General features: G+C 41.5%; 1 protein-coding gene across 2 annotated transcripts in view; it reads left to right on the top strand.

Moving 5' to 3' along the window:
- Window positions 1-13855, top strand: part of LOC109510956 (uncharacterized) — a 20661-nt gene extending 6806 nt beyond the window's left edge. For both annotated transcript variants that reach the window (XM_019861667.1, XM_019861666.1), the window contains exons 7-11: window positions 1780-1885; window positions 3246-3392; window positions 4549-4609; window positions 9076-9239; window positions 10977-13855. In XM_019861667.1, the coding sequence (XP_019717226.1) occupies window positions 1780-1885; window positions 3246-3392; window positions 4549-4609; window positions 9076-9239; window positions 10977-11000 (502 nt within the window). In that variant the 3' untranslated portion in view covers window positions 11001-13855. The remainder of the gene's footprint in view (window positions 1-1779; window positions 1886-3245; window positions 3393-4548; window positions 4610-9075; window positions 9240-10976) is intronic.
- Window positions 13856-14499: the final 644 nt, after the last annotated feature.

The following is a 14499-nucleotide window of genomic DNA, read 5'->3' on the forward strand; positions in this document are numbered from 1 at the left end:
ACACAGGTAGGATGTCGGAAATAGCAACAGTGCTATTGTGGCGATCTCAGAGTATTCAGACATAACTTTAATCCAGTTGTCTCGAACGTACTTTTAAGGCCGCCGTCATTTGCGATCTCCAAGCAGCTTTTTTACTCATTTTGCGGGCTTCAGCGTTTTGTTTTTGACCGTCATCGGTCACGTGACCGAGAAGCGTGGCTTGACGTGAGTCAAGCTTGGCACAGACGGATGTAACGGAGAATCCGGTAATTTTTCAAAATAAAACATCTTTCGTATTCCGAAATAAATAAAACGGAAATAAGGCAAGTTCTTTCTGTGCGGCCTGGTACCAAATGCCCTGCGGACCGGTACCGGTCCGCGGACCGGCGGTTGGGGACCCCTGCTCTAAGACATTGGTGTCAAACTCAAGGCCCGGGTGCCAGATCTTCCCCGCCACTTAATTTTATGTGGCTATCAAAAGCAAATCATGCGTGCCAACTTCACTGATCCTTGCTAAAATCTGTACCATAATGTCAAATTGTCCTGTGTAATATATAACATTGAGATTTTGCAATAATTTTATCACCGTGTTTCTACACACTTGAACAATAATTGAACAAACACCAAACAAATAGTTGACGAGAGTGATTTCTAAACTATTAACCCATCAGTTTGTTGTGTATAACTAAGAATATGATGAGATGATTAAACATTTCTTCGGTTTCACTGTCGTAACAGCCCTACGCAGGAAGACGTAACTTCAAAGTGGCCCGTGGCTAAAATGAGTTTGACCCCCTTGCTCTCGGACACGGGTACAAAAATTCGACATTCAAAAATTCATAGCTCACTCCCTGTGCATTTTAGCATTTGGCTGCAATGGACTTTGTTGTATGTCTCAGGGTGCTTGGCATCCCTGACAATTTTCATCGCCCGAGGTCAAACGTACCAGGATTCAATTTTGTTTTCAAACCCAAGGTGGCGCTACATAGCCATTTTGTTTGTGACAACTTTAAAATATTGACATTTTCACCAGGCCCGATGAGTGTGCAAAATTTGGTGAGTTTTCGTGCATGCTTGAGTCCTCCAAAACGTGATCAATCTGCACAATAATAATAATAATCATCATCATCATAATCATAAGAATAATTATGATTATTATTATTATTATTATTATCCTACCAAACCTATCGGGGCTGCACATCGGTCACCGCCCTAATTATACCGCATGTTAAACAGGTTAAAAATCAGGTTTAGCGATCAATAAGATGTTCTGTTTTTCCACAGAAACTAAACATTGATTATTATACTCAACATCTTTTCAGTGTGGTCCAGTGGTTAGCGCGTTGACCTCACAGTGCAGAGGTACCGGGTTCGATTGCGGCTCCGGCCTCCCTGTGTGGAGTTTGCTTGCATGTTCTCCCCGGGCCTGCGTGGGTTTTCTCCGGGTAATCCGGTTTCCTCCCACAATCCAAAAACATGCATGGCAGGCTGATTGAAAACTCCAAATTGTCCCTAGGTGTGAGTGTGAGCGCGAATGGTTGTTCGTTTCTGTGTGCTCTGCGATTGGCTGGCAACCGGTTCAGGGTGTTCTCCGCCTACTGCCCGAAGACAGCTCCAGCACCCCCGCGACCCTAGTGAGGATAAAATGGTTCGGAAAATGGATGGATGGATGGATGGATGGATGGAACATCTTTTCAAAGTAAATGTGTGATGGTATCAAAATGTAATACTGTAATATTAAAAGCTTTTTGTTTTGTGTAGAACAAATGAATGGCTTAGTCTCTCTCCCTCTCTTCACAGGGCTCTCCATAGTGTGGCGAGTGATGGCAGGAGGGTGCTGGCCTACGCGATTGCGAAAAGGATGGCTGCACTCAACAGCTTGGACTTAAAAGACTCTGATGGAATGGTAAAGTACAAGTTTGAAATACTGTCTTGTACTTTAGGGGGAAATTAAATCAAGGTTTATTGCCACCAAAATATTACAGTTTTTATTGACTGCAAAAGCTGAATTAGCAATGTCTTTGTTTTAAAGTTCAATATACAGTCACACCATAGTCTGTTCCAGAAGGCTGTTCGAAAACCGATTTGTTCGAAAACCGAAACCACGCACTTTTTCAAAAAAAAATCTTTTTTGAACACGTCTGCTCACAATGGAACGCTACACGAGAAAGCGTCACTTCCTCGTCTACCCGAGGAAGCGTCACTTCCTCATGTAAGGAAGGCGAGAGGAGTCAAGTGGCGCATTCAAGTGCGCTCGGTTTGGTCGAGAACTGATTTTCAGTCGTAATCAGAGGCATAAAAATGTGTAATTTTTGGTCGAAAACCGATTTGGTCGAGAACAGAGGCGTTCGAAAACCAAGGTTTGACTGTAGCCTGTCCTGTAGGTGTTTATTAAGGTGTGGTTCAGATGTCAAGACCTCATAGGGTCCGAATTTGGGAGACCGGTGCAAGGGGGGGTCATGAAATGTTTCTGTGCCAGCGCAAGTCTAGTCTGGCATGTTTGGGGGTGTGTCACACCTCTCTGGGCATTCCGGCGCATGGAGTTGCCTCAGCCCCAACTTATCCAACAATTTCGTAAGCGGAAATAGTCTGCGCTCTGCATAAAAATGGGTGTATCGTCATTTTCAGCCTGGGGCAATGGTCTAGTTCAGCACGTGAATTTGGTAAACGTGCTAAGCCTCAGTGTGCGTGCCGTCGGCGCTCATGATGCTTCTCGCAATTCGGTGACAAAAACTAGACTAAATTTTAGACTAACTAAAAAGGAGGTCTATTGTGCAGCGCAGGTTTTGTAACGCAATTTTGGTGTATTTGATTGAGGCGCAGGCAGAAAAATTCCGTGCTCTGCGATCGCGGCTGGTGGATTATAATCATGATCATCATCACATGTATGGCGAAATATTTGCAAGGAGGAATCATGCAGTTTACCTGCCAATGTCATGCACGGAACAAATGAAAGATGCGGTCACGATTGGACGGGCAAAGGCTCGTTCCATCTATCAGTGGCGCAAACGGCCCGTGACGCTTAACTGTTCCTATGCAAAGTGTAGCATAAACCCAAAAGACAGAAAACTCCACACAATTCGTACAGTTTGACTTGACTTTGCACTAGACTTGCGTAGGGCATGAAAATTGGGCCCTCAGAAGTTGCTAATCCAAGCTGCTGGACCCATTTTTTGGCTCTCTTGGATCCATCAGATTTAAAAACAGATTAATACACCGAATAAGGAGATGTTGATTTGCTTATGAGCTGTCTTTTATGTTTTCAGACCGCTCTCCTCCTCGCAGCCAAACACAACCATCACCTGATAGTCGAAGATCTGATCAATTTAGGTGCGCGTGTCAGTGAAAGGAACAACTCAGGAAAATCCTGCCTTCACCTCAGTGCTGAGAAAGGCTTCATCCGAGTGCTTGAGGTTAGAAACTTGCTTTTAGTAATACGTCATCGAATGTGTCTGGTTCCATATCTGCCCATTTGCTTTGTCCAAGTGAATTTGAGTAATAAAGTGGAAACAATAGAAATGCGTGCTGTAGGTGCGAATTTATGCATAACCAAATGACAAAGTATTTTAATGACATTACAGCATTGTCTAAAAAGGAGTGAGCCAAAGATGCATTTAATTTGCATATGTTAACAGACCTGGTACATTTTATTATTCTCAGATGATTGACTTTTATTCCATTTGCATTGAAGTACCATTTTGTCTTCTATTTCCAAATGGTTACGCAAACCCACCCAATTAATTGTTCAAATCATATTCAGTCCTTCTTTTCAATTTTTGTGTTTTAAAAGAGATGCGTTGAACCTTTATGTAATGTCGTAAAATTGGAAATGAACTGACTTTTAACATTCTTTGCAACTCGATGGCCCTACATTTGGAAAGTACCAATTACCAAGAAGTCGCCGTGTAAAATGCAAATCCACACAACTAAGGGAGTGTTCGGAAATTCAATCTGACGTCCTAAGTCTACTCGGAGAGTTTTCCATTACATTCCAAGTATGCGGCGAGTTTCCTAACCATCTGGAGTGTAGCAGAGCGCATTTGGCGTCCACAAAATATATATATTTTTTTATCTACGTATACATGTATGCGCGTGTGTGTGTGTGTGTGTGTGTGTGTGTGTGTGTGTGTGTGTGTGTGTGTGTGTATATTATGCTACACTTTGCATATATATATATATATATATATATAACAAAAAATATCAATATTCTCTTTGTCTCTCTTGGGCATATTTATTTCATAATAGGACATTTTATTTACACACACACACACATTTTACACAAGACACGGTGACAAGGATGTAAATAGTACACACAGAAAAACATATTTTGTGTTTGTGATGCTCATATACCTTCCGAATTATTACGAAAGTGTTGTTCGGATTAATTTACTGTCAGTGTCAACATATTCCCAATAGTTTGCAGTCCAGGGTGTGTACTTCTTTTCGATTTCGTCTTGCCATTTGACTGAGTCACGACTCTTAATTGAGCTCAACCATCTTGCTTGTGGTTTCTTTCAAGCTAGCAACACAGGTGACACACAACTTTCTCACGTGTCCACTTTATTTTAGGTTCTGAAACGCGTTATGCTGGAGGGTGTGTACATTGATGTTGAAGCAACCGATAAGTATGGTAAGTCTTTGTGGAAACCCACGTTGGGAAATTCCTTCAATTAATGTTCTTTGGATCTCTGGAACAATATGATGTCATAAGCATTGGTGTTTTGAACTCATTGTTTGTGTACAACTTCATTTAATTTTTAGCAAAGGTGGAATTAGGTCACATGCTGTCTGCTCAAGTCATTAGCAAGTCTCCAGCAAGTAACAAATTATGATGGCAAATATCAAGCAATTCTCATCCCAGCTAAATTTTAAATGGAGTCAAATCATCACCAGGTTTAAGCAAGTCAGAAGTCAATTCATCCAATCTTGAACAGTCACAAAATATATTAGGGTGAGAATACAATGTTGTCACTAATGATAACACCAAAAGTGTATTTATTATAAGTGTATTTCTGCCTCATAAAAGTTAAAGAGAACATCAGCATGTGAAATCAAATTTACATGTCAATACACTGCACTTAAAAAAGATATGCATCCCCAGACACTTTGATCTTTTACCATAAAAGTTTCCACATTTATTCATTAAATGTGTTACAAAATTAAAAATATAGTCAAGACATGATAGATGATGTTCGAAATAATTTTTGTTTTTTCCATCAAAATTTGGTCTTTGAAACTTTGCTTTTATAAATCATTTTGTACTCGCAGAACTTTGGCATTCTAGCTGTCAATTTGTTGAGGTACGCTGAAGGTGTGGTTCTCAACTGTTCTCAGCCTGAGACCTGCATCTTGTTATCGTTGCAAGGTTTTGTAGATGTAACGCTTTTTTTTTTTGATAGCCTCTGAAAATACACCTGTAGTTTGTTCCATTTTAAAACCTAGTGTCAAATGACTTTGACATACAGCCAAAAGCTTAATGGTAACTACTGTTGATGTCCCTTAGCCAAAAGGCCAATGCGCCCTGTAATTTATTAGAGAGTAAACTAATGCCAAGAACACAAGTGAGTAACATTTCACAACACTGAACCAATACTCTATTTTCTATGTGGGAACTTGGCACACTTCAGTAGTGTTCTGAAAGATTCTGCATACAAATGCAATGCAATGCAATTTTTTTACGCCCTGTCTGCAATCAACTTTTGGGTTGAGCCGGGTTTCAGACGAGCATCTGTTTCGAATAAGACAGGATGAAGGTACTTTGTCGTTATCCGTATCAGTGGTGATGGAAAATTGCCATTGAATAAAGACTTATGTAATCACCCGTCCCGTTCTGCATTGGGCCAATCACACACAGTGAGCGACCCTCCTGAGACAGTTTTGCTTAGAAGAGCAGCCGCGCTTGACTCTTTCTTTCACGTCCTTGGGTGAACTTGTTTTGTAACGTAAGCAGTGCAATTTGGCAAGCCAGTGTTCGTTCTTGAATTCTTGAAAGTTTGACAAACTAAAATTAGAGACAATTAAGATGATAGTGCATTCAATTTTGATTACATCTTGCAGCTTACATCAGCACTCCTGACATTTTTATAAATGGTGCAACTTAAATTGTGAGAGTGTGTGTGCGCAGAGGTCCCTGCTCCCTGCCCACCAGCCAGCCCACCACTCGCTCTGAGGCAACCTGGTTGATCCTGCCAATAGAATCTGCTCGACGATTAAACCATGCCAAAGTCTAAGTGCATAGGGCCCGTAACCTAAACTTGTAACCCTCCAAGATTTTGTATGATTGCAAGGACTCACAATTGTAGTTCTCCCCATCTGCCTTTGCGATAATTTTGGGAAAACAGCACTCTTGTCGCTTCAGAGGGATCTCATATCCAACCTGTCTAGCTTGCACACTCTTTTTCACCAAAGTGAGATGTGAATTCACTCGGACATAATGTTGACTGATAAACACGAATTTGATCACTTCTCCCCATTACTTCTTCCTACTCCCTTGAACATAATAATTGTGTTGAATGATGACTGATTTCTCTTTCCTTTTTACTATTTTATTTACCTTACTTTCTGTCAATGTATTACTATATATGTTTTTATGTTCAACAAACAAACAAACGAAACGAAATTGTAAATCCCTCCCCTGCCACTGCTACTATTCTGGCTGCATAAACAAATGCACGTGGGGATCCATTTGAAGCTTTATTCGTGGCGCGTTGGACGCAATCCTTTCTTTTTGAAAGGATGGGGATCAGAGTGGGAGTAAATTTTAAACACACTTTTTTTCCACACTGTAAAGACAATATAAGGAACGTTTTGTTATGTTTTTAGGTTACATTTGGTTTTGTGCTCTTTTTGTCGCCACCTGTTCTCGTCATCAGTGTCCCTTGTGTTTAACCAATCAACTCCCTCAACCCTTTGTGTCTTGTCCAGGGGTTTCTCATTGTCTTGTCACTTTGCTTGTATTTAGTTCCCTGGGTTCTGTCAGTCTTTGTTGGATCATTGTGAGCGTCAGTGTGCTCCTGTCTTTTTTTTTTTTTTTTGTTACCGGTACTTTGGTTTCTTGGATTTCCAGGGCTTTGTTCGAGTACTTCGAGTTCACGTTTTCACCTGTGTACCCTGCAAGTGTTTTTTTTTTTTTTTTTGGGAAATACATCTTGCTCAGTCTACCCTGCTCCTCCCCGCCGCCCTGCTTTTTGGGGCCCAACTACTCTACTACCTCGCAAAACCTGACAAAATGACCCTTTATTTATTTATTTATTTTTTTAAATTATTATTGTTTTTGTTTTGTTTTTTTTGTAATCGACTGTTTGTTTCAGTGCAAATTAAGCAAGACAATCACAATCAATGAAAATCACACACATCATCACATGTAAAAATAATGAGTAAATGACCAAAAAGAAGATTTGTGTCATCGGGCCTCTGGCCGGCCTCTGTGGAATTTCCATATTCTCCCCGTGCTTGCGTCGGTTTTCTCCGGGTACTCCAGTTTCATCCCACATTCCAAAAACATGTGCATGGTAGATTCATGAAACACTCTAAATTGTCCCCAGGTGGGATTGTGGGTGTGAATGGTTGTTTGTCTCTGTGTTCAGGCTCCAGCACGCCCATGAGTCTCATGAGAATAAGCGGCTAGGATAATGGATGTTTGGATGATGCATAGATGTTTCAAAGTTCTTAACCAATAAGAATTAGGAGTGATTACTTATTGAGTTAATTCACTAATTAACTACCTGATTAAATTATTTGTGGATGAGTTTAAGGAACACTATAACAAGTGGAAAAGTTGCAGTGAATGCCTCACTCAATAATTTTTAGCTTGTAAGTCTTAGTCCCAAGTGTGAAAATTTGTGGCCCAGGACTAACACGAGTCAAGTCATGTGATTTGAATATTTTTAATATACAGACCTAGATTTTACATGCTGAGTAGGTATTCATTCAAAGTTTTACATTCACATTACAATTTGGGGATGGGGGGGGCATGGTGAGCCACTGGTTAGCTCATTGGCCTCATAGTGCAAAAGTGGATCCCAGTGGGACATGCCACAAACAACTCACCAGGGAGGCGTTCAAGAGGCATCCTAATCAGATACACGACCCACCTCATCTGGCTGCTCTCAATCTGGGTGGGGGGAGGCGGGGGGCATTAGCTCAACTCTAAGCCCCTCCCAGATGACAGATCTTACCACTCTGTTTCTAATGGAGAGCCCGGACACCCTGCAGCTGAATCGTATTTCAGCCGTTGTATTCGGCATCTTCTTCTTTCAGTCACAACCCACAGCTTCCCCTTTTGGGTCAGCTCTTTTTTCGCCACGACGGACTGATACAAAGTCCGCATCACTGCAGACATATCACCAATCTGCCTGTCAAACTGCCATTCCATTTTTCCCTCACTCGTAAACAAGACCCTCGAACACCTCCACTTGGGGCAGGATCTCATCCTTGACCTGGAGAGGTGGTGATTTTCATCTCAATCACTCATGAACAAGACCCCAACATACTTAAACTCCTCCACTTGGGGTAAGATGCCATCCCCGACCTGGAGAGAGCACTGCACCCATTTCCGACTGAGGACCATTATTTCAGATTTGGAGGTGCTGATTTTCACCACCATACCGGACCCCCTGAAAATTCTGTCCATAAAGGTTATGAACAGAATCGGTGACAAAGGGCAGACTTGATGGGAATCCAACTCTCACTGGGAACGAGTCCGACTTACTGCTGGCAATACGAACCAACCTCTGACATCGGTGGTATAGGGACCGAACAGCCACTATCAGGGGGTTCGGTACCCTATACTCCTGAAGCACCCCCCACAGAACTTCCCAAGGTCAAATGGGAAGTTCTCAAAGTCCACAAAGCACATGTAGACTGGTTGGGTGAACGCCCATGCACCCTCGAGGACCATGCTAAGGGTGTAGAGCTTGTCCACTGTTCTATAGCTGGGACGAAAACTCCACTGTGCCTCTGTTTTGAAGAATATAAAATAACTGTATATCTGTAAATGTGTGTGTAATTCCTTTTTTTTTTGTTCTGTGCTTATATTTTTCTGATGATAATTTGAATTTTAACCACCATGTAACTGTGTACCGTATGTGTTCACAGGAATGAGTGTTCTTCAGTGTGCTTCAGTGGCCCTCAAGGCGACGTTGCAGCAATTGGAATTGAGCAAGAACCTCAGTCAAACTGGACTCCACATGCTCCGCAAAGAACAGCTTCTAGAGACCCTGGAGTGTTTACTGCAAATGGCCAGTTACTCTCATGTCATGGTTCGTACTCGTACAAAGACTGTAGAAGAGTTAGAATATAGTCCTATGCATGTCCATAAAAACATTTTGTTAAACTATAGCATGTATCCAGTGTGTATGAACTGTAGGCCTACAACTGAATCATAAATATGTGTATTATTCTATCGTCCCACATCTGAACACTACTACAGACGTCTACCAACTCAAAAATGGCTGAGGCATACAGCGCAGAAGCGTAAAGAGCCAGATAACTGTTCAGCCCATCATAAAGAGCCACACCACACTGAACTGAAAAAGTAACTTGAAATGTACAACTACAATAATAGGTACACTTATATGTACACTCTAGTTCAGGGGTCACCAACATTTTTCAAAGTGAGGGCTACTTATAAATGCAAATGGTTCTCATCTTGACACTTCTGAAATAATATGCTCAAATTACATTTAGAACGTACTAATAATTTATGATGTTCATTTATGTGAAAACACTGATGAAATTGATCCAAATAAGGATGCAACACTTTCTCTAAATCTCTCGAAGTGTTTAGATTTTCAAAACATTCCTAGAAAATCCATCACCAATGAGCTATTTGTAGAATAGGCCTGCAGGCTATTCTTTTGGCTCATGGGGTCATTGGTGACTCCTGCTGTAGCTATTTCTAATATTTTCGTTACCTCATCCAACGCAAAAAGTATTATAAATTGGTCTGTATTATATTATTCTATTCCACAGCACTGAACACACAATCTTCTTAAATGAAAAAATAAAATATAAAATACAGCTCTTTGATTGTACCAAATAGTAGCACACCTAATGTCGTAGCTGGTCATTGTGACCAGTTAAAACTCATTCACTTCCAAAGACATATTTATATGTCTTTTCACACTCCACACGTTCAACCGCGGATACTTGTTTTTTGTAATTTTTCCAAGACTTAGGGTAAAAAAAAGGGGGGGGGGGCGTCTAGAATTGGCTGGTACTGAATGTTAAGTGCTGCTAGCTAGCAGCTGTCTGCCAGCACAACTGTGGGAATCACAATGACAGAAAGAGTGAAGGAAGAGAAGCACATGACTTATTTTCAGCTGTCTTGTGTCAGAATCAGAGGAATTACAATTCTGTCCAAATGTAACAAATGGGAAACCTTTTATTGCTCTGCCAAACTTCCAAGTGACATCTAAAAGACACCTGGAGCGTCATTTTACCTCATGCTAATATTGACAAGACGATTTCAACTTCTCAAGCGCAAAGTAAACTTAGAGAAAGACGCCCCAAGCGCCCCAGCTACCCACCCCGGCTCATAGGCAATGTTTGGATGGATGACTTTTTGAAAATGAACCACCACCCCGCCCCCACTAAAACAAGTGAATATCAAAACATGGCTGTGCTGTCAGAAGTGTACGAGTTAAGGCTGAACAGTGTTAGTTGGTCTTTTCACCTAAGTGGCTAACAAACAAACAAGCTATGTCAGTGCTCTGGCTGGCCACCAGTATGCCCTGAATGTTTTATCATCAATCACACGATGACAATTTTTTTTCAGCGTAGGGACAGGTGTTGGCTCAGGCTCTTTTATGCTAAGTACTCCCTGTGGTTACACAATGACTTGTGTAGCCACAGGGAGTACTTTGTCAAAACATGACCAAGTTACCAATTAAAGTACAGCGTGGTACAAGAGTAACAAGCATGGTAGTCAGGTTTTTTATCTCTTTGTACTACATGTGGTTAATCTGAAGTTCCTTTTCCTTCTGTTCTTTCCACAGGGGACCTGGGGTATGAACGCCTAAGCCGCAGCATGTCAGCTCAGTAAAGACCCGACAGTAATGTTCTGAGTATGAACAGGCTTGGTTTGTGGGAGACCATCAAGTGTCTTCTCTCACGAATCCAGTACTGTTACGTAATGCATCTAAGGTTGTGTAAATTCCTTTTTTTAAGATCTTCACAAAGTTTAGGTGCCCATTAGATGGTTTCTGTGAAACTTCATTGTTTGTTACGTTTGAGTAGCAACTTGCCTTCAGTGTGTGGTCCACTTTTATAATCCTATGGAAAGTTGCTTGTATTATGCTGTCTAGCTTGATGGGATATGTTGGTGTACTATGTGCTGTATTCGGCTCAGGTTACAAATCCATGACCAAGTAAAACTAAAGGATATGTTTATTTGTATAAACACCAATGCTCCTCCATGCACGCACCAAACAAACAAACTCCTACAAAGAATGGATGAGCGCCATCACAGACAACAATTTGTTTGTCATCAGCAGACAATTAACTTGCCTACCTAAATACACATACCGGTAATTGAACTTGTGTTACCAGCTAGGACAGTTGTGGACATTTTGCAATGGTATTAAATTACTGTTAGCTGACTTGACGGTAATGTGATTGTGCTACTCTAAACATAGCCCAATCCAATGTCATTGTCTGTTTGTGTCAGTTTCCACCATTTCCATCTTGATATACAGTAGTGATAATCATTTTATAACCATGATAAGTGGATCAAGATCATACTTAAATATGAAAGGGCATGATATATTGTGTGTTGAAAATTTGTGTTGGGGAACTCTGTTACTTTATATTTGTTTTGAGATGGCGTGTTTCATGCAGGCACTTTGGGCCAAATTCTCTTGTGTGCACGAGTTTGAAAAGTGCACAGCTTGCACGCTTTTCTGGCTGCGTGCATTCTGCCATGGACATAAGCACTTTTCTTCTTCCTCACTCCAGAGGCTGTAGTAAGTCTAGCGCCTCGTGAAGGTGAAACATCGTGTTGCATGTTTTGATGGTGTTAACGACCCGGCAACTGCTTCCTCACGCCGACAGCGTGGTACACAACTGGCCGAAACCACTCAGTGACATTCACTGACTGCCTAATGGCCGTATGTCTGTCCTTACCACATTACTCTGATGGCCGAACATCATCATAACATATTCATTTAACTCATTCAATGCCAGACGTTCTATAGCCTCCTATAGCCTCTCACGTGAAAAAAGACAAAAAAAACGATGTAGTTGGGATTTAAATCTTTCTACGTGATTTTTTTTTTTTCGGCTTCAAACCTGCAACTGCCAGCTTGGAGTTTCTTTTTTTTTTAATGAAAGCGCGATTACAACAAGTACAGTCATTGTAATGGCAAAATGATGAGTTAGATCATTAATCGTTTTTTGATTCCCTTATATGCCGGTCATCATCTTTGTTGAAGTGACATGGCGCAAGATCTATAGAACGGCAGGAACATCCACCGTCTTACTGCTGCACCGCCAAACATGCATTCAGTCATTAACACAGTATCCTCATTAAAATACTTGGATTCATTTCGCGGCCCGGTGGTCGACTGGTTAGCGTGTCGGCCTCATAGTGCAGGGTGCAGGGTTCGATTCCGGCTCCGGCCTCCCTGTGTGGAGTTTGCATGTCCTCCCCGTGCCCACATGGGTTTTCTCCGGGTACTCCGGTTTCTTCCCACATTTCCCAAAACATGCCTGGCAGGTGAATGGTAAACTAAATTGTCCTTACATGTGAGTGTGAGAGCAGATGGTTGTCTGTCTGTGTGCCCTGTGATTAGCTGGCAACCGGTTCAGGGGGTCCCCTGCCTACTCCCCGAAGACAGCTGGTATAGACTCTGGCACGCCCCTCGACCCTAAGCGGATCAGAAAATGGATGGATGGATGGATGGATGGATTTCATACTGAATAGAAACTGCTTTCCCACAAGTAGTGTGTTTGACAAAGCGATGTGCACCTCCCACTGGCCGCTACGTAACGTACGGTCTATTTTTATCTTTAAAGTGTCCTAAATTGTTTAAATGGATTTGAATGACATTCACATGTCTCAGGAAAACTCCATGCACTTTGATTTACAGCCAAGCTCAGACTTAAGTGAGTCACGCCTCTTTGAGGTTGCGCACAATTTCCCAAGGTGTGTCAGAAGTCTGGATGGAAGAATGCACATGCCAGGCACAGGCACGTTTATTTAAAAAAAAAAAAAAAAAAGTCTTGCATGTAGACGGTAGAATATAGCCCTTGGTGAATTGCTTTTCATTTATGTCACATTTTACTATTTCATCGGGAAGTGTATATTTTTTACTCATTTACAACTGTTAAACAGTTTTTCAAGCCTCGCTTTTAGATCACGAGAAACACTTTTTACTCTACAACTGTTATTATAATTCCTGTATGTCGTCAAATATATTCCAGAGGCATTTCTCCTGTGCTATTATTACGGTGTCTGCCTCAAATACAACAACCTGATATTACTTTCTGATCTTTTGTCATGTCTTCAATTGTATCTGTATTTGTGCATAATGATTAATACTATAACTACAAGTTGCTTCTTTTTCTGATTTTATGCCAAATATTTGCGGATGTTCTGAATACGTGTGCTTTGTCATTGGCACGAAGCATAAAGAGAAAGAGCCCTTTGACAAAAAGGGACTTACAAATAACTGTTGATTTTGGGATGATTTGATGGTAGAGCCGAATTGGCAAGGCTAGTATTGAGACATTTATGTGGGAGATGTGAAAATACAGCATTTTGTGCTCTGCACTATAAGGTGCTTCCATGTGACAAAGACTCTCTGTGGCGATGTGCGAATATAACTGTGCATTGCCATCTTTGAGAACGAAATAAAGGCAACATATTATCCAAGTCCTCAAGGTTTCATTTGTTTTGAAGGTGATTTGTGTTTGGCAACATTCTTAAATGCAAATGAAAAAGAGCTGAACGAGTCGGCGGCAGTAGGCCTTCGTTTTTTTGTTTTTGTGTCACTGCTTGCCAGCTGCTCACAGGAGAGCAAGCGAGGAGGGACACGCCTTGAAAATGAATCAGCGTCAGACAGTTTTGTTTAATTTGTCATATTTGCTTTAAATATTGTAAGAACCTTGGAAAGGCATTGGCAAGCGTAAATTAAAACGGTGGAGTTGAGAAATGCCTTTCAAATTTTGATGTTCAGAACTTTCATAACTTTGCTGAAAAGATAATTGAGTGATATTGCATAAGGAATGTAACTATGCTTATATGCTCCAAAACTTCGTCACTGTGGAACTGGCATAGAAAATATACATATGGATGGGGTGGGGGCACCATTCAAGCTAGCACCGCCACTGCTTAAACTATGAGACTGCACGATCAGCTGATTTGGTTCTGTGCTCTTGGGGTGGATTCACAAAAGGTCAGCCCGGTGGTCCAGTGGTTAGCGTGTCGACCTCACAGTGCAGAGGTACCAGGTTCGATTCCAGCTCCATCCTCCCTGTGTGGAGTTTGCATGTTCTCCCCGGGCCTGCGTGGGTTTTCTC

Source organism: Hippocampus comes, unplaced genomic scaffold, assembly GCF_001891065.2.
Source record: "Hippocampus comes isolate QL1 unplaced genomic scaffold, H_comes_QL1_v1.1 scaffold122, whole genome shotgun sequence".
In the NCBI taxonomy this organism is placed as follows: domain Eukaryota; kingdom Metazoa; phylum Chordata; class Actinopteri; order Syngnathiformes; family Syngnathidae; genus Hippocampus; species Hippocampus comes.